General features: G+C 45.7%; 1 protein-coding gene across 1 annotated transcript; it reads right to left on the bottom strand.

Annotated features, from left to right (window-relative positions):
* Positions 1-13,402: 13,402 nt before the first annotated feature.
* On the bottom strand, positions 13,403-15,778 carry LOC137517748 (uncharacterized). The gene is made up of 2 exons (XM_068234781.1): positions 13,743-15,778; positions 13,403-13,505 (listed from the first exon to the last, which is right to left on the bottom strand). The coding sequence occupies exon 1, from the start codon at positions 15,650-15,652 to the stop codon at positions 14,030-14,032; it is 1,623 nt and encodes a 540-aa protein (XP_068090882.1). The 5' UTR covers positions 15,653-15,778; the 3' UTR covers positions 13,403-13,505; positions 13,743-14,029.
* Between the last annotated feature and the right edge of the window lie 4,010 nt (positions 15,779-19,788).

Here is a 19,788-nt window from a genome sequence, read left to right as displayed (position 1 = left end):
GTACATAGCGTCTTGGCGGCACCGATTTTCATCCAATTCCATTATAATAATTGAATTTGATGCCAAGTCAGCTGCCAAGTCGCCTGATGTATGGTCACCTTAAGCCCATGATTTATCTCTCCTTAAATGATTTAACCCATGCTTTAACTTGGTGGTAATGAGGAGCTCAGCTTGTCCATTACCGCCGCGGTGGATTTCTCAGGCCCTGGAGGGTCTTTTTTTTTTACCATATTTTCAGAGGGGGTGTAGCTAGCACGTGGCTAGCTACATCACCTCTCTGATCGCCGCCACCCACTCTAATCCCCCAATCGCTGCTGTTTTATACATACCCCCCGAGCCCGCGCCGCCCCAGCCTCTACATAGCCTCCAGGGGCCGCTACGGCGGCGATCGTAACTGTGCATGACGTCGATGACGTCAGACGTCATGCCCAATTGTCACCATAGCAACGCCTGAAGCTAAGTCTCAGAGGGTGGGGGAACAGTGCCGGGGGACTTAGGGGGAAAGTGTAGTTAGCCTAGCGCTAGCTACAATAATTTAAACCAATTTTTTTATTAAAAAAGCCACCCATGGCCGCTCGACCGCTATAAATAGAACGCCAGGGTGGTTAAATGATTAAACCGTGCTTTATCTCTCCTTAAATGATTAACCCATGCTTTATCTCTCCTTAAATGGCTTAGCCCATGATTTATCTCTCCTTATTTGATTTAACTGCTGATTATCTCTCCATGGGTCCATATGCAGTAATTGATTTCTCCTAAGTTTTCTTCTAAGAGATGATTTTTCATCTTCTTTTTAAAATAATTTTTCAGCACTTTGCAACTGACAAGGTACCAAACATAGGTGAAAAAGTACTATCATAATTATTATTATTATTGCCGCCAAGTGCATGCCCGACCCACGATGCGACCAATATCGGGCGCGTCGCATCTGTGTAAAAGGCCCCATAGACTTACATTGACGTAGCTCTGGCCTGCTGTAAAACAGGCCAATGCACCGTGCCAGTGTGAAAGGGGCCGCAAAATCATCATATTTATAAAGATGGACAGATGTAAGGAATTATTAAACTAAAAGAGTAAATATAAGTGATTTTATTTTGGAGAAAGAAAGAAAATAACCCCATGCAGCTGTCTCTAGTGCTACACTTACCACTGAGTTTCTACTGAAAATGTATTCAGGATCTTGAGTCCTGCAAGTGATTTCTTTTATTTGCACTAACAGTATGTTTCTTTGAATAGGCCCATCCGGAGAGTGTGGCAGGACCACCCAGAGCTCCTGGACATGCACAGATCACCCATCTACGTGTGAGTACAAGATTTGGGATGCATAAGAACAGAATGTGTCTATTGTTTGTAGAGGCCGCAGACAGGTCATGTATAGAGTGCACTGGGCACCGGGGGGGCACAATAAACATTAGGGGGGTACAGCATCGGGGTTTTGTCATGTTCATCCCTCCTCCCGATATCACTCACCATTACCGCCATGCACCTGAGCAAGTTGGTCCTACATCTTGCAGCATGTCCAACCGATTAATGCAACCAATTTCGTTCAGTAATTGTTCTCATTGTCAGTCTGGTATGCACTTGAAGGCACTGATTAAAAAAATTTAATTGGATGGTCGATTGGTCACCAAGTTGCCTGATGTATGGCCACCTTAAGAGTCACTGCCTCAGCAAAGATGGAGATATATGAAATCTTTGAGGGAAAAAAACATCACAGAACCCTTCTGTACTCAGGGGTTTCATGTCATCTGCACATTTGTAATGCAAATTTAAGCAGCTTAAAAAAAAGACCTGTTTGTTATTTTTCTGTTTTAGGATGCGTGAGATGTGTATCCAGGACCTTCTGGACGAGTGGGGAGTGTGGATTCCACCCGACATCTCCCTTGAGGACTTCCTGGACCTGCAGAGAGCGTGGCTTCCATCCAGTGGCGTAGCTAAGGAGCTGTGGGCCCCGATGCAGGTTTTACAATGGGGCCCCCCAAGCACTCTATACATAACAACTGATACGGCACACCAAAACCTGCCAATGGCAACTACAGTGTCAGAGGTGCAAGAAGGGGATGGGGAATGGTTTGTTAATGATTACTGCTATCCATAGCACCTATAGAAGTGATTATTATGAGCACATGACCAATAGAGAGCTAATACTGTAGTTGAGGGAGGGCCCCTCTGGCCCAAGGGCCCCGATGCGGTCGCTACCGCTGCACCCCCTATTGCTACGCCCCTGCTTCCATCCCACCCAACGGAGCAGCAGCTCCAAGGTAAGTGTCCCGCTCACGGAAATCTTCCCTGTTGGGTACACAGACAACAATAAGAACCTGACATATGTTTTAACCATTCCGTTTCTTTTTAAATAAATATAAATATTTTGCTAGACTTACTTTAACAGCTGATGTGTTCTCAGCAATATAGGCCTTTGTCTAATGGAGTGTTTATTGTCTGTTGTTCTGTTAGCAGACTCTGATGACAGCAGCCGCCGCCGCCGCCGATCCTGGGCTTCCCGCATCTGGAGCCTCCTCAGCTGCTGCTGGTGCAGCAAGGTAAGTGATGATGAATAAACATAGAGCTGTGTGGCCGCTGCGAGGGCCAGAGACATCCTGGGAGTGAAGCAGGCAATTTGGGTGCTGCATAGACTTCAATGTCAGATGCAGTTACAACAGCTTTCTGGCAATTTGAGCTCTAGAAGTGCTGGAGTTCGGCAAAGATCTTCGGTACCAGCAAGTGCCTCATGGAGTTTGGCTACTATGTAGCTTAACTCCAGGTAGCATCAAACATAGCAGTGGGGTGCACAGTACATGGTAGCCAATCTCCAAATTGCAGTAAAGGGGATTAGTGTAGGTAGGGTGGGGGGTTCCTGTTAGGCCTAGGTAGGGGGAATGCGGAGATTAGTGTAGGTAGGGCGGGGCAGTTAGTGATAGGCCTAGTTAGAGGACATGAGGGGATTAATGAAGGTAGAGGGTGGGGGTTCCTGTTAGGCCTCGGTAGGGGGGATGCAGAGATTAGTGTAGGTAGGGCGGGGCAGTTAGTGTTAGGTCTAGGTAGGTGGCATGAGGGAATTAGTGTGGGTAGAGGGTGGGGGGTTAGTGTTAGGCATAGGTAAGGTGGTAGGGTTAGTGTTAGGCGTAGGTACGGGATAGGGGTTTACTGTTGGGTGTAGGTGGGGGGATTAGGCTTAGGTAGGTGTGGGTTAGTGTTAGGGAAAGGTGGGAGGGAGGATTAGCGGGAGAGTTAGGTTAGGTAAAGCGATGATGGAATATCGGTAATATTAATAATATTCTATTTGCATTATCCAGTGCCGCAATAGTAGAATAATAGTAATGTTACCAAGAGTCTACTAGAGGCTTCATCCCAAATTGCCAGGCGCCTTTTTTGCATGTATGCTCTTGTTACTGCTCTCGCAGCTTTAATTCCAACAGGTCCACAAAAACCACCGGCTATGGCTTTACCCACCAATTATGACACCGAATGGATCTTCCGATGGAGGTGATGTGACCGATGCACGAAGACGTAGGGGCGCTTCCTGGATTAGGGCAGATGGCGAAACATCCACCCATACCGAGTGCATCTGGATTTCCCTCCTTGGATTTGCCATTCACAACCGGACATGACAATTTTTTACCGAATGGTCACGAGTGGCTTTCTAGCCCCGTGGCAGACATATTGTGGGGCTCAGACCCCCCTTGCATAGATCAGACCAGAATGTTCTGATCAGACAATATGAAGTCATTGGGATATTTTGTTGCTGCGGCTGCAGCTGCAAACGTTGCTTCTTTCACCTCAAAGAGCAATGCCCCGTGTGACGGTATGAGTGCTTCCTCCAATGAAGATGGCGTTCCAGCCACTCATACACAGTCCACACAATGACTTCATCACCGGACTTGGCATTTTACCCGTAGAGTCATGGCTGGCCATCCGGCCCCGTGGCAGACACATTGTGCAGCTTGTACCCCTAGGTGCAGCTGCACATATCTTTACTACAACATCCGACCGCCGTGGAAGACTGAAGAGATGAAAGCAGTATCACAGCAAAGCAACACCAGCATCATCTTCCACCGCCAGAAAGAGGAGCATCTACAAGGCTACAAGACCGCCTTTATACCTGATACACATAATGCAATTTTCCCAACAGATCAATGAGCATGTCGGATCTACTCTCAATCAAGAAAAGGATCAATTTTGTGCAGTACTGATCTGAAAATCGATCCATTTCTCAATCAGGAGCAGATTAAAAATGCCAAACATTGTCGATAGACCCATTGATCTGAAAATTGAATTGTGTGTATCAGCCTTTATGCCCGGAGAGGTGGGGCAGTGCACTAGCCATGGGCCCTCCAGAGGTTTCCTCCACAGGGGGTTTTTCCTCTCCTGCGTGCTACGTGCCATATTGGTGGCTCCTCTCCAACACAGGAGCACCACCAGCTCTGATAGCTTTATGTAACATCTTCAATAAAGCTCAGAAACCATCTACTCCACTGCATCTCTTTACTTTAGCTTTATGATATTACTTTAATGTGTGTTGTGATGTTTCTCACTGTGGGGGACTATTTTAGTCACTTTTCAGGTTGTAAAACAATTTGGCTTGGTGAAATTGGGTGTAATCTGCCCATTGATCGCCAAAACAGTAGTGGCATCTGGGCAAATTTTGGAGGGATTTATTCTTGTTTTTTTTATATTATGACCTAGTTTGTGAGCTTTGCAGTATTTGGCATCAATAATTTCTATTGAAATTAAACAAATCTGATTGGCTTTGGCTCCACCCCTTTTCTGAATTTCAACCCCAGTCACCCAGTGACCAGCTGTACCAGGTTTGAGGCTTGTGTCAATAACAGTGCAAGAATGATAGCAATTAAATAGTCCCCTTGAGAATCAATAGGTGAATTTTGATTGGCTTTTGTAGGCTCCACCCACTTTTCTGAATTTTAATCCCAGTCACCAACTGTACAAAGTTTGAGAACCCTACCATTAACAGTGTAAAAATAGCTGCAGTTTACATTTTCCCAGTGAAATTTGTCTCCGTCCACTTTTTGGTTATGGGGATAAACAGTATCCTATATGTTATTCCAATGAATGTGCTATGTGTGTGCCAAATTTCATTCAAATTCGTTCAGCCATTGTTGCGTGATTGAGTAACAAACATCCAAACATATAAACTTTTATGCTTATAATATTAGTCAGTTAAGCTCTACAGGGTTGAAAAATTAAAGCTGGAAAGAGGATGAAACTAAAAGGTAATTCACAGTAAATTAAGAAACAAACAGCAGTAAATACAGAAAAATAGCCTGGGGTAGAAGTCGAGGTTACAGGTAGTAGGAGGAAATGTTTGTACATGGATAGAAAATTAGCTATAGGACAGGAGGCAAAGAGTATTGGTAACCTGATTGTAATTAAAATGGGAAACTGTTAGCAGTGGAGTCCCTCAAGGCTCTGTACTAGGTCCAATTCTTTTTAATGTATTTGTTAATGACCCAGTGGAAGGAATACAAAGTAATATTGCTATCTATACAGATGATACAAAATTATCACCACTAAGCAGCATAGTGACATTACAGCAGGATCCTGACAGTATGGCTGTATGGACAGGTATATGGAAGATTACATTTTATGTTGTTAAATGTAAGGTCATACATCTTGGGAGTGGCAATGGCATAATTTCATATAAACGAAATGGCATACAGAAAATCAGGTGTGGGCAATATTGATCAATAAGGTAAGGAATCATATTCATTACCAAACAGCAGCAGCTAAATCAAATTAAATCCTCTGTAGAAATAGGCCAACAGTTCCTGGCGAATTGCGAACATTTGGAATGTTCGACCCGCCCCCTACACATCATGATTGAGCTAAACTTTGACCCCGTACCTCACATTCAGCAGACTCACGTGGCAGCCAATCAGCTAGCACACCTTCCTGGACCCCCCACCACCATATCAAAAAGCAGTTGCGGTGGCCATATTGGATCAGTTCTCTACTGGCTGCTGACTGTTAGTGAGAGCAGGGACAGACTTGCTGCAGATAGGTAGGAAAAGCATTAGCTAGGCCTGTGTTCTTATTCCTCACTTGCTGTGAAAGCACTTCAAACAGCAAACTCACATGGCTAGCACATCGGTCTCCTGTGGGTTTTTTTTGTGTGTGACACTCCACAGCCCACTAACACCCAGAGCTGTGTGCACACTACTGCTGTTGTCTCATTAAGTTATAGACACAGAACCACTCCAGTGCATTATTATTTCACTGTATTTTGATAGTACTATTGCATTGCTTTGTTTGTGACACTCCACAGCTCACTGAGTCTGACACCCAGAGCTGTGCATAATGTGATTTCTGGGGATTAAAACCCGACTTTGCATCATTTCTGTAATTCTTGGTTAGACTTTTAGCAGCCTGGCAATTTGCATTGTTTAAAATGAAATATAGATGTCAGCTTCCATATCCCTCTCACTTCAGGTGTGCTTTAAATATTTCTTTCTCAGTTATGCCATTTTATGTTCCACACAAATAAATCACGTCTATTGATCTGCATGCACCATCCAATATTCACTCCTGATATGGATTTTCCATGATATCCACTAAAATGAATAGACATAGATGCACTGATGTCCATGCCTGCATCATATCGGAAGGAGGAGCCCCGCTACGGCTGGCTGGTGGCATAGCATGTTGTAATGATCAGTGGCATATCTGATGATCAAAACATGCTCTAACAGAACGGTAGTCAGTATTTTATTCAGAGTGTGATCACACGTGATTAGTGCACAGTATAACACAGGAGTACTCCTATGTGATAGCCCTTAACAGCAGGGACTATCACTAACAGTAGATTGGTCGTACAGGCAATGTCGGTAACAGGTTGGTCAGGTGCGGTACAAGAACGTTAGGCAAAATCGTAGTGAGTAACAGGCCGGGGTCGTTAACAATTCAGATAGGCGAAAGTACAGAATCAGGAGGCTAAATCAGAGTAGAGGTCGGGCCGAGGTCGGCAGCAGATCAGATTGGCAAGGTACAGAATCGAAAGGCAGAGAGAGTAATCAGAGACAAAGGCAAAGAGTCATACACAGTAAATCAATAACAATGATATGTTTTTTCCTAAGCTAAGTGTGAATCCCCGGGGTCCTGCCGGATCAAACACACACAGATCTGACTAAGGTCTGAGAGCTTTCCCTGCAAAGTTTCAGCAACAGCAGACAATGAGCCACTGACAGCTCAGAACTTAAATACAGACAGGCAATTCCAAATCACCCGCCCAGCGAACCTCGACCAATCAGTGACAAGAGGTAAAACACAGCTGTCAGCTGACCAGCAGGTCAGCTGACCCGCCTCCTCAAAGCATAAAGGTCCTGTCTCCTAGTGCGCGTGTGCGCTAGCCTGCTAGTGTGTAAACTGGAGAGACCTGACCTGCCAGGAGGAGATGGCTGAGAGGACGCGGCGAGCTCTGCGCTGCCGCTCTCCGCTGCCGAGGTAACAGACTCACTCCTAACACATGTATGCAGCAGCGAGCCAGGAAAGGAACCATGGAGACCAGGATGCCACCACCACCAGGAGGAATCAGATGGTACGTATGATCCCAGTCTCTCCCTCCCTGGCTCAATCTCATCACCGCCCGCACTGGCACACAGTCAGACCACACACATCGAGCAGGCGGCAGCTTCCAAGGCATCCAGCGGCTGCCACTGCTGAGTCAGACAGGTAGACATTTTTTTGGGCTGGCAAAGGGGGGCCCCCAGGGACTCTGGGGCCCTTTGACTTACTTGTAGCTCCCGGCCCTGATAGCGTTATACTGTTTAGATTATTCAGAGCTTCCAAAGTGTCCCCCTGTGCTGTAAACAACCACACTTGGTGACCAGTGCGTGACCACACTCCCTCGTCCGTACAATAAAACTGCTCACCAAATCCACTCCACCATAGACTATTGGTGGGGTATACGCTTTGATCATACACTCTTCTCTTCAAACAGGCACGGCGTCCAGCTTTCCACAGTAACATTTTACTCTATCCAGAAAATATAAGACCATAAAAACATCATGGCACAGTATGCATTTAACACACAAGCCTTTGCCTGTGATTTAAAGAGGAACTCCAGTGAAAATAATGTAATAAAAAGAAATATTTTACAATAATTATGTATAAATGATTTAGTCAGTGTTTGCCCAATGTAAAATATTTTAAATCCCTGATTTACATTCTGACATTTATTACATGGTGACATTTTTACTGTTGGCAGGTGATGTAGCTGCTGCATGCTTTTTTGGCAGTTGGAAACAGCTGTAAACAGCTATTTCCCACAATGCACCAAAGTTCACACACAGGAAACTGCCAGGAGTACCACAGTCCTCAGAGTATCTTGTGGGAGTGGTTTCACCACAATATCAATCATACAGCGACCCCTGATGGGCTGTTTGTGGAAATGAATAGATTTCTTATGTAAAAGGGGGTATCAGCTACTGATTGGGATAAAGTTCAATTCTTGGTCGGAGTTTCTCTTTAAGTTACGCTTCCACAGCCCAGGGCTTGTAACGATACTGTGGCCTGGCTGGCTAGTGACATGGTAGGGGAATGTTAGCAAGTGGGTCTTGTGCTGGGCCCATGTCTATGAATGGCTAGTCTATACATCAGTTAACATGTAACGTAGCACCAGCAATGTTTCCATCACATATTCAGAAATACCTCACTCAGCTATTTTAGCATTGAAAATGCCAGCTGCAGTTGATTTGAACATTTCTAAATGTTTCTGAGGCTATTCTAATAACTAATGTCAAGTCCAGCATTTTATATGGATTTAAAATATAATATGCAATACATTGAATCAGCCCAAACACTGAACAGGAAGTTCTATGACTATGAGAAGGATTGTGTCTCTCTAGCTCCCGGCAAGTCTCACTCCAATGAAAAAATAGCACCATAAAGGAGAGTAGTAGACCAAACCTATCTACATCCAGGAGTAACGTCACAGCCACTTGGTTCTTAAATGTAAAATACTTTCAGGCGGTTAAACCAGGCCTGAATTACATTTATTTTAATCTTCTTGGTAAAGTGGGATTTCCTAAGCCGCTTTATTATAGTTTTGAAGAATGCTCAGCTTTAGGCTATTTCTGCGAATATTTGCCTCCGTTAATTTACTTCTGCATTTTAACAACAATAGAGCAGAATAATCACTATCAGCTCCCCAGCCTTATAAAGTCCTGCAGACGCTGTCCATTTTCATCTGCCACATTGTATGCGCCAATGACTGACTCATCCGAGTGCCTAAACATGTGACAGGACCAAATGATTCAGAAATGAATTATTTTAAAAAAATACATTTTAATATTTGAATTTCATTTTACAGTGCTACTTTGAAGTAATTCCAGGTTCCATTCTGTATGTATGTGTGTCACAGCTAGACTTAGGTTCCTATGTCAGTAATTTCAGTAATTTGTAGCATCCCCATCCCTGGGTCTGCTTCATACAATATGTTCAGAAATAATGTAATGTATGCCTTATTCCTGAACATACTAAGGGCCATAAGCAATTCTCCTTTTCACCTGTGTTTTCTCCTAGGAGATAATTTTTTATCTTCGATTTTAAATAACTTTACAGCAATTTTATACAGTACATTTTATTGAATGATAAAGTTTAAAGCTAATTTGAATTGAAAATTAAAAGTCGAAATGAACATACACACATCATACTTACCTCCCGTGTTGTCTACTCATCAATCTCTTTCCCCTGTCCCGCTTCCTGTTTGCCCACTGTGGTCAATGGAGTTCTCCAACCTCCATATTGAAAATGGCCATTACCCCATAACAGCTTCCTGGTCAGCACACTGTTAAACTGTAATATCGTCCACTTGAGCCATAGCGAAACATGAACATTACTTTACTCAGCAGTTGTCCTTTCAGTTATTACTGACAGCATCTGATACATTTCAGTTCTGACAAAGTCTTGTCAGAACTAGAAGGAATTGTTGTATGAAGAAAATCATGAGCTTCTGCGAGGTTTTGATGGCAAGGTAAGTATGTAATATTCATTAGCAGGTACATACTACACAATTTTACTTACGTATATCAAAACAATAAAATAGTAGTTATAACCTAGTGACTGTCCAGGCATCCTGTCTAGAGAACCATGCAACCTGCACAACATAACATTCTGTTCTAGTTGATCTGCGTCTCACCTCCTCTTCACCTTAGCCATGAGACACCCTGTCCATCCCCCCCCCCCCCTCAACCTACACGAGGAGGTGTGTTCCTGGTTCCACTTCCACTTTAGAAAAATTCTCCTTTTAGCAGATGTAGAAATTGTGGTGATAATGGCTTGTTTGGGGGTCTTGTTATTAACCACTAAAATTGTCACGAAATTGTGCAAAAATGCAAAATGATGGTTCCCAATTACAGTAACAAATGTAATACATTTTTCCCAAAACTATTTCCCCAAAATTTCCCACTACGATTTCACATCATATTTGTGAATTATAATGCAAAAATACGATTATGCAAAATTCGTAGTAATCACTAGGGTGTACCATGCCTTCGGTCTAACAGATGTAGGTTTGAGGCTGCACCATAAAACAGTAGTTGTAACCTAGTAACTGTCCAGGCCGCCTGTCTGGAACTGCAACTTGCATAGCATAACACAGCATTACATTCTAAAAGACAAAGACAAACACTTATATAGCGCTTTTCTCCTGGCGGACTCAAAGCGCCAGAGCTGCAGCCACTAGGACACGCTCTATAGGCAGTAGCAGTGTTAGGGAGACTTGCCTAAGGTCTCCTGCTGAATAGATGCTGGCTTACTGAACAGGCAGAGTCAAGATTTGAACTCAGGTCGCCTGTGTCAGAAGCAGAGCCCTTAACCATTACACTATCCAGCCACTATTCTAGTACAGGCATGGGCAAACTTGGCCCTCCAGCTGTTAAGAAACTACAAATCCCCCAGGCATTTGCCTTTATGAGTCATGACTGTGGCTGTCAGACTTCTGCAATGCATTGTGGAACTTGTAGTTCCTTAACAGCTGGAGGGCCAAGTTTGCCCATGCCTGTTCTAGTAGGTCAGCAGCATCTTGCCTCCTCTTCGCCTGAGCCATCCTGCTTCTCCCCTCCCCCCTCAGTCCATATTCAACCTAGTGGACTCCCATAAAGGTCTTTATTCATTCAGCTTGAGTTGATAATGAAAGATCCAAGAGTACCACACTATTTTAAATGTCCTTTAGCTCTTTGCACCCTGGTATGTCTATCACTTAATATAAGTCAGATCTTTATGGATACAGTATAATTAACCCAATTATTGCATGTGGAGGTGTGTACCTGGTTCCACTTCTTAACCACCAACATATAAGATTCTATTCATGTGGGTGGCAAACTATCAGACCTAATAAGCAGATACCTGTGGAGGAAGAGGTGATGGAATTTGTCAGAGGCATATTTAAGGAATGGCAGACATGGCACATACCCTGGGTACCATATGTGTCATACTACTAGGGACTAAGCTGTCACTTCTGAGATAGAGTGTAAAGGGGCCCAGGGACTGGAAGCTGTAATGTTTGCCATGAGGGGCTATCTGTTATTGAGGTCTGTACCATGGATGTAGCAATCACCCCTGAAACCCCTGCCATCGCAGGGGGGCCCAGAGGCTTGGTGCCCCTAAACCTCCATCTCCCCAACTGCAAGTTCTGCCAATTAGCAAATAAACCTCCCCCTTCACAAACAAAAACTGCATGCAGGAGAGTGTGTCATTTTTTCCTGCTTCCAGAGGCTGCTTCACAGCAAACCAGTCCCTGCTGCCATTCGCCGGCTCCTAATCCTGTGGGGTGTGGGGACAATGGGGGCAACATGAATTTTAGCAGGGGGGCCCTATTATGTCTCGTTACGCCCTTGGACTGTAGTCTTTTATTAGGAACATTCTGACCTATTATGTTATTTGGGGTGCTAATTTTATTTGGGGAGGTATACCAGTTTATAGTTATTTGTGGGAACTAGTAACTGCTGACCTGTCACTGTTTGTCTGACCTATTTTCCTTCCTTATTCTTGCTGACCTGCTCCTTCCTTATTCTTACTGGCCTGATCTTAGCCATGCCCACGTCAAAGCCCCAACATTTACACACATTGCCCATTTATACTTTGTGTGCCCCTAGGCCTATGTTGTGCCCCCCCTTTCATGTGCATCAGCTCCCATCCCATTCCATGTGTATGCCCCTCTTCCATGTGTGTCATCCACGTACTGTAGCCCCTCTCTTTCACAAACAGCTTCCTTGGGCATCAATTTCCCCTTTTCATGTGTTTCTCTCAAATTTCATCTTCCACCTTCATATGAAGCAACCTCTCAGTCATGTTCAGGTGCCCCCTCAGGCTGCAATCGCCCAAGGCCCGGGCCTTTGTGGCCTTCCCAGAAATCCGCCCTGCCCTTTCAGTTCTTGCCATAAGTGCTATTTTCCCTAGATACACCTCTGTGCTGGCTTTTGCTATTTAGCCTCTACCCTCTCTACCACAGATACATAACAAATTCCCATGTTTGGGACTAATCCAAATGATTTCATAATCATTTTTCAATGCAGACATTTTGCTTAGTGCCGTAAAACATACATTTAGCAGCTTTTATTTCCATTACTTTTTCCCTGCAGAATAGTACACAGTGAATGCAGATAATAGTTTGTTACACTCAACTGCTAGATTGACAAGCAGTGATTGATAAAGATTAGAAAACATAACAGCTCAGCCTGTGATCATACAGCATTAACATCTAGAGGAGCTTTATAGAACTATTGACTTTTCAGTTTCATTTCAGCTCTCAGGGGTAGAATTTCCACCCCATAAAACCATTGTTATTTCTGGATTAACCGAGTCTTGCTGATCGAAATAGGAACTGAAAACCAGCCTATGTATTTTCTATAAAGACAAATTGCCTTAGTGCCAAATGAGCACAAACAAATAATCTTTAATTTATAATATAATAGTTAGAATTGTATTAGCTATTATGATTCAACTGTCAAAATGGATAGATTACTTTTGATTACAATTGTGATTTCTGGATTCTTGTGAATTTCATGGTGTGGTCCATTTTTAGTCTGTAGTAGAGAGAGCTGGGGTGGATTTATCATAAGGCACTGTAGGCACATGCCTACAGGTGCCTGGTAATGGAAGGGTGGCTCACTCCCCTTTCCAAGCGCCTTCCTCCCTCCTTCCCTATGCAGGATCCGGATGAGAGTGTAAATGAGAAGTTACTCTCGGCATTCCACTGGCGAGATCTGCCTTCAGTCAGGAGCACCACTAGCTACTTAACACTGAGCTTCCTCTAGCTACCTAATACTTTGGGGCACCTCAAGCTACTCTCATATTGAGGGTTCTTCTGGCTACCTAATACTAAGGGGCACCTGTAGCTACCTGTGATGGGAAGTGTCCTGTCCTCACTACCACGTGTACCCCTGGGGCGTGTATGGAGCTTAGCAGGCAGATAAACACCCTCCTACTACTCAATAAATTGAGACCAGGTAATGATCTGTAGCTTTAATGAGCTGAAGTAAGTTGGTGTGAAACTGTAAACAAATAACAGAAAGGATGCAATAAGTACATGAACTGAAAATATACATATCACATATCAGCATACAATAGTGTAGTACATACAGGAACATGGCTGCATGGTTAGCTGACTAGGCCTCACTATACAGTTGAACTACTAACTAGCTGCCTACACAGAAATAACACATAATACATGGCTACAGCTAGTACTAGTCATGCAGATTCATAGAAAACAGTAAGAAAGAATTCCTTACCGGCTATGCAGCCTTTAGTAGAAGCATGGACAGGATTCCTCAGAGCATGTGAAAATGGCAGCTTCTAGCAAGACTACTTCCCTCTTGTCTGATACATGAGGTCACAGAGGAGGAGGAGTAACAGGAAGGCTGAACTAAACTGAGAACAATGTAATAGAGTGGTCAGTAGGTGGCGCTGTCCTACCTCATTCTAACACAGGATAAATCCTGTATGGATTAGCACCCATTTTAATGAAAGATGTCTGCAAGACATGACACTCCCCGTCTGGTATCAACAGATACCACTATCATTCAGTAGAGGATAATAGCAGGATGAGTTCACACACTGGTCTGAGAAACAATTTGGTCTCCTGCTGTCTGCAGACCTTTACTTCTACTTTGCGGACATTTCCGTCCTCACTTGGAAACGTCTTGGTGACAAGCCCTAGAGGCCACTCATTTCTCTGCAATTGGCAGTCTTTTAGAAGAACAACATCTCCAGGTTTCAGGTTGGGCCTGACTGTCTGCCACTTGTTCCGTGGTTGCAAAGTAGAGATATACTGTTTCTTCCATCTGTCCCAAAATGTGTCAGCAAGGCACTGCACTTGTTTCCATTGGCGCTTGTACATGTCTTTAGTGCTGAACTCACCAGGAGGAGGACTCACTTTCCCAGTCTTTTGGGTAAGGAGGGTTGCAGGAGTGAGAAGGAATGGTTCTTCTGGATCACTAAGAACTGGAGTCAGAGGTCTAGAATTGATGATAGCTGTGACTTCAGCCATGAAGGTTACCAGGCTCTCGTGAGTGAGTCTTGCAGTTCCTACTTGTAGAAAGATGGAATCCAAGATTCTTCGGGCTATGCCGATCATCCTTTCCCAAGCTCCACCCATGTGAGAGGAGTGAGGTGGTTTGAAAGTCCAAGTGCAGTCCTGATCACTCAGGTATCTTTCCACAATCTTGGCATCAATATTGGAAGAGATCTGTAGTTCTTTAGCAGCTCCAATGAAATTGGTGCCTCTGTCAGATCGAATATGCTTCACAGGACCTCTGATTGCAATAAAACGTCTAAGGGCGTTGATAAAGCTTGAAGTATCCATAGATTCGATGACTTCAATGTGAACAGCTCTGATGGTCATACAGGTGAATATGACTGCCCAGCGTTTACTGTTTGCTTGACCTCCTCTAGTTTGACGTGCTGTGACGGACCAAGGCCCAAATACATCAAGTCCAATGTTGGTGAAAGGAGGATCCATACTGAGTCTATCAGCAGGCAGATTAGCCATCTTCTGTGTTTGAAGCATACCACGAAGTTTACGGCATGTGATGCAACTGAAGATGATGCTACTCACACATCTCTTTGCCCCGACTATCCACAATCCAGCAGTATGTAAAGCTCCTTCTGTAAAGAGTCTTCCTTGATGCTTGACTTGAATGTGGTAGTGTTGTACAATTAATGTTGTAACATGATGATGACTAGGAATTATTAGAGGATTTCTTTCATCAGGCTCCAAACTTGCATGCTTAAGACGACCTCCTACTCTCAGTAGACCGTCCTTGTCAAGGAAAGGGTCAAGTTTCTTTAAAGAGCTGTCTTTAGGGATAGACTTGCTGTTAGTGATATAGTCAATCTCTTTGGCATAGATTTCATGCTGTACGGTGCGAATGATGACGTTCTTGGAGTGCTGGAGTTCTGCTATGGTGTAAACCTCTTGACAGTGATGCCAACCTTTGCACTTCCTAGCATCATTAGAATTGGGTTCTTGAAAAGATCGGGCTATGTGAGCTAGACAGGTAATGCCTCTAACAAGTGATTTCCAGGTAGAGAATCTCTTGAAGCGATGAGATCCAAAGGACTTGAAGAGTGTCACTGTGTGAAGTGCAGACACTTGTGGACGGATTTCAGTGTCTGAGTCTTCATCCACTAGTTCAAACATGTTGTTCTGGTGAACTGCTGGAGTGGAATTACACAAGAATGCAGGACCTGTGAACCAAGTTGTATTCTTGAGATGACTTGCTGCAACAGCTCTTGTAGCGTGGTCTGCAGGATTACTGTCGGTGGGCACATAGTGCCACTGTTCTGGACGGGTAGATTTCCTAATCTGCAGCACCCTGTTGTTGACATAAACATAGAATCGTCTGGACTCGTTATAGATGTAGCCTAAGACTATTTTGCTGTCTGTGTAGAATTCAGCTTTTTTAAGGTCAATGTCAATCTCGGATGTGATTAGCTCAGCCATTTCAACAGCTAGGACTGCTGCGCATAGTTCAAGTCTGGGTATCGTGTGCTCAGGCTGTGGTGCAAGTTTTGCTTTGCCCATGACAAAGCCAATGTGGCATTGTCCTTTAGTGTCTATGGTTCTAAGATAGGCAACAGCAGATATGGCTTTAACCGAAGCATCAGAAAATACACAAAGTGTATGATCTTGGACATCTGTAGATGGCACAGGAGCATATGTGCGTGCAACTTTAAGGCTAGACAGAGCTGTTAGAGAGTTACTCCATTCTACCCACAGATTCTTCTTGTCAGGGGGCAATGGAACATCCCAGTCAGTAGTTTCACGGGTTAAATCTCTGAGCAAGGCCTTACCCTGGATAGTGACAGGAGCCACGAATCCCAAAGGGTCATAGAGGCTGTTGATTGCAGATAGGACACCTCTGCGAGTGAAAGGTTTCTCTTCCTTGCTAACTTGAAAGGTGAAGGTGTCAGATTTTAAGTCCCAGAGAAGTCCAAGGCTACGTTGGACTGGTAAAGCTTCTGACCCCAGATCCAAGTCCCTTAGGTCATTAGAATGATCTTCAAAAGGGAAGGCTTCCATAACTTCTTTGCTGTTTGAAGCAATCTTGTGAAGTCTCAAGTTGGAGCAGGCAAGCATGTCTTGGGCTCTTTTGAGGAGACTGATTGCAGAGTCATTGGAAGGTAATGATGTCAAACAGTCATCTACATAGAAGTCTCTTTCTACAAACTGTCTTGTGTCCGACCCATATTCTCTCTCTCCTTCTTGAGCAGAACGTCTGAGTCCATAGATAGAAACTGCAGGTGAGGGGCTGTTCCCAAAGATGTGTACTCTCATGCGGTACTCTATGATGTCCTCTGAAGGGTCATTGTCTTTAAACCAGAGGAATCTGAGGAAGTTTCTATCCTTCTCCTTAACAAGGAAGCAATGAAACATCTGTTGGATGTCGGCAATCAGAGCGACAGTGTCCTTGCGGAAACGGAGGAGTACCCCCAGTAGCTTGTTGTTCAGGTCAGGGCCTGTCAGGAGCACATCGTTTAGGGAGATGCCTTCAAATTTGGCGCTAGAGTCAAACACTACTCTGATCTGACCCGGCTTCTTTGGATGGTATACTCCGAAAATTGGCAGGTACCAGCATTCTTCTGGACCTTTAAGGGTTGGGGCAATCTCTGCATGATTGTTCTCAAATATTTTCTGCATGAAAGAAAAGAAGTGTTCTCTCATTTCTGGCTTTCTTTGGAAGTTACGTCTGAGAGAAGAGAAACGTTTAAGCACTTGTACTTTGTTGTTAGGTAGGCGTCTTCTCTGAGTTCTGAAAGGAAGGGGTGCAACCCAACTGTTAGTGCTGTCCTTTACAAAGTCTTGTTCCATTATTTCCAAGAACTTCTTGTCTTCAATAGATAGTGCCACCCGATTATCATCTTTTGACCTCCTGAAGACTGTGCACCCTAAGTGGTCTTGGTCACTATCACAGGCATCATTGTCACTAGAGACATCTGTGAAGGAACAAGGTAGATGGGAGGCACACGGTAGCTCCTTTATAAGAAAGTTGTTGACACATGGTTGGAAAAGTGAGGGGCGTCCACTTGCAAGTGTACTTGTGAACATACTATGAACTGAATCTGGCTTGTGCTACAGGCACGTGCACAGGGGGGTGCTCTGGGTGCCCAGGCACCCCCTTTTGAAAATCTTCAAAAAAAGCCCCTCTCGCGCGCAAAATAAGCTCCGCCCCCGGTCGCGATAAGCTCCGCCCACCCGCGGGAAGCTCCGCCCCCGCCTGGGACACTTTCAAAGTGAAGAGGCCCAGACAGAAATCCTAGTGTGGCATACTGACCTCTCCCTCCACCTAGGACCCATACTGACCTCTCCCTCCCCCAGCACCCATAGTGACCTCTCCCTCCACCTAGTACCCATATTGACATTTCCCTCCCCAGTACCCATAGTGACCTCTCCCTCCACCTAGTACCCAGTGACCACTCCCTCCCCCAGCACTCACAGTGACCTCTCCCTCCACCTAGGACCCATAGTGACCTCTTTCTCCACCTAGTACCCAGTGACCTCTCCCTCCACCTAGGACCCATATTGACCTCTCCCTCCCCAGTACCCATAGTGACCACTCCCTCCACCTAGTACCCAGTGACCTCTCCCTCCACCTAGGACCCATACTGACCTCTCCCTCCCCAGTACCCACAGTGACATCTCCCTTCACCTAGCAATCACAGTGACCTCTCCCTCCACCTAGGACCCATACTGACCTCTCCCTCCCCCAGCACCCATAATGACCTCTCCCTCCACCTAGTACCCATATTGACCTCTCCACCCTCAGTACCCATAGTGACCTCTCCCTCCACCTAGTACCCAGTGACCACTCCCTCCCCCAGCACTCACAGTGACCTCTCCCTCCACCTAGGACCCATAGTGACCTCTTTCTCCACCTAGTACCCAGTGACCTCTCCCTCCACCTAGGACCCATATTGACCTCTCCCTCCCCAGTACCCATAGTGACCACTCCCTCCACCTAGTACCCAGTGACCTCTCCCTCCACCTAGGACCCATACTGACCTCTCCCTCCCCAGTACCCACAGTGACATCTCCCTTCACCTAGCAATCACAGTGACCTCTCCCTCCACCTAGGACCCATACTGACCTCTCCCTCCCCCAGCACCCATAATGACCTCTCCCTCCACCTAGTACCCATATTGACCTCTCCACCCTCAGTACCCATAGTGACCTCTTCCTCCACCTAGTACCCATTGACCACTCTCTCCCCTAGCACTCACAGTGACCTCTCCCTCCACCTAGGACCCAGTGACCTCTCCCTCCACCTAGGACCCATATTGACCTCTCTCTCCCCAGTGCCCATAGTGGCCTCTCCCTCCACCTAGTACCCAGTGACCTCTCCCTCCACCTAGGACCCATACTGACCTCTCCCTCCCCAGTACCCACAGTAACATCTCCCTTCACTTAGCAATCACAGTGACCTCTCCCACCACCTAGGACCCATTCTGACCTCTCCCTCCCCAGTACCCACAGTGACATCTCCCCTACCCAGCACCCACAGTGACCTTTCCCTCCATCTAGCACCCACAGTGACCTCTCCCTCCCCAGCACCCACAGTGACTTCTTCCTCCACCTAGCACCCACAGTGACCTCTCCCTGCCCCAGCACCCACAGTGACCTCTCCCTCCACCTAGCACCCACAGTGACTTCTCCCTCCCCAGCACCCATAGTGACCTCTCCCTCCACCTAGCACCCACAGTGACCTCTCCCTCCCCCAGCACCCACAGTGACCTCTCCCTCCACCTAGCACCCACAGTGACCTCTCCAGCTCCAGCAGTGATCCTGCCTACCCCAGCACCCACACTGACCTATCCCTCCCCCAGCACCCACAGTGATTTTTCCCTCCCCCAGTGGCTACCCTCCTGTCCCCTGCAGCTCCCACAGGGACATTCCATCCCAAAAGCAGCACCTACAGTGACCTCTCCCATTGCCAGCTCCCACAGTGGCCTTTCCCAACACCCAGCATCCACTCCTTCCTCCAGCAACCACACTGACTTCTTCCAGCACCCACAGTGACCTCCCCTTCCTCCAGCACCCATACTGATCTCTTCCTTCCACAGCACCCACAGTAGCCTACCCTTCCCCCAGCACCCACACTGACCTCTACCTCCCTTAGCAGCAAATATGCCATTCATAGCAGCACCCAAAGTGACCTCCCACCCCCTGCACCCACAATGACCTCTACCTCCCGAGACCCACAGTGATCTCCCCCAAGGGACCCACAGCGACCTCCCTTTCCTCCAGCACTCATACTGACCTCTACCTTTCACAGCGCC

The sequence above is a fragment of the Hyperolius riggenbachi genome, chromosome 5 (genome assembly GCF_040937935.1).
Source record: "Hyperolius riggenbachi isolate aHypRig1 chromosome 5, aHypRig1.pri, whole genome shotgun sequence".
NCBI lineage: Eukaryota > Metazoa > Chordata > Amphibia > Anura > Hyperoliidae > Hyperolius > Hyperolius riggenbachi.
The sequence above is the reverse complement of the archived record's forward strand: the minus strand, read 5'-3'. Positions and strand labels throughout refer to the sequence as shown.

Coding starts and splice junctions, on each gene's coding strand:
- LOC137517748 (XM_068234781.1), bottom strand. CDS start 15,652: ATGTTTGAACTAGTGGATGAAGACTCAGACACTGAAATCCGTCCACAA.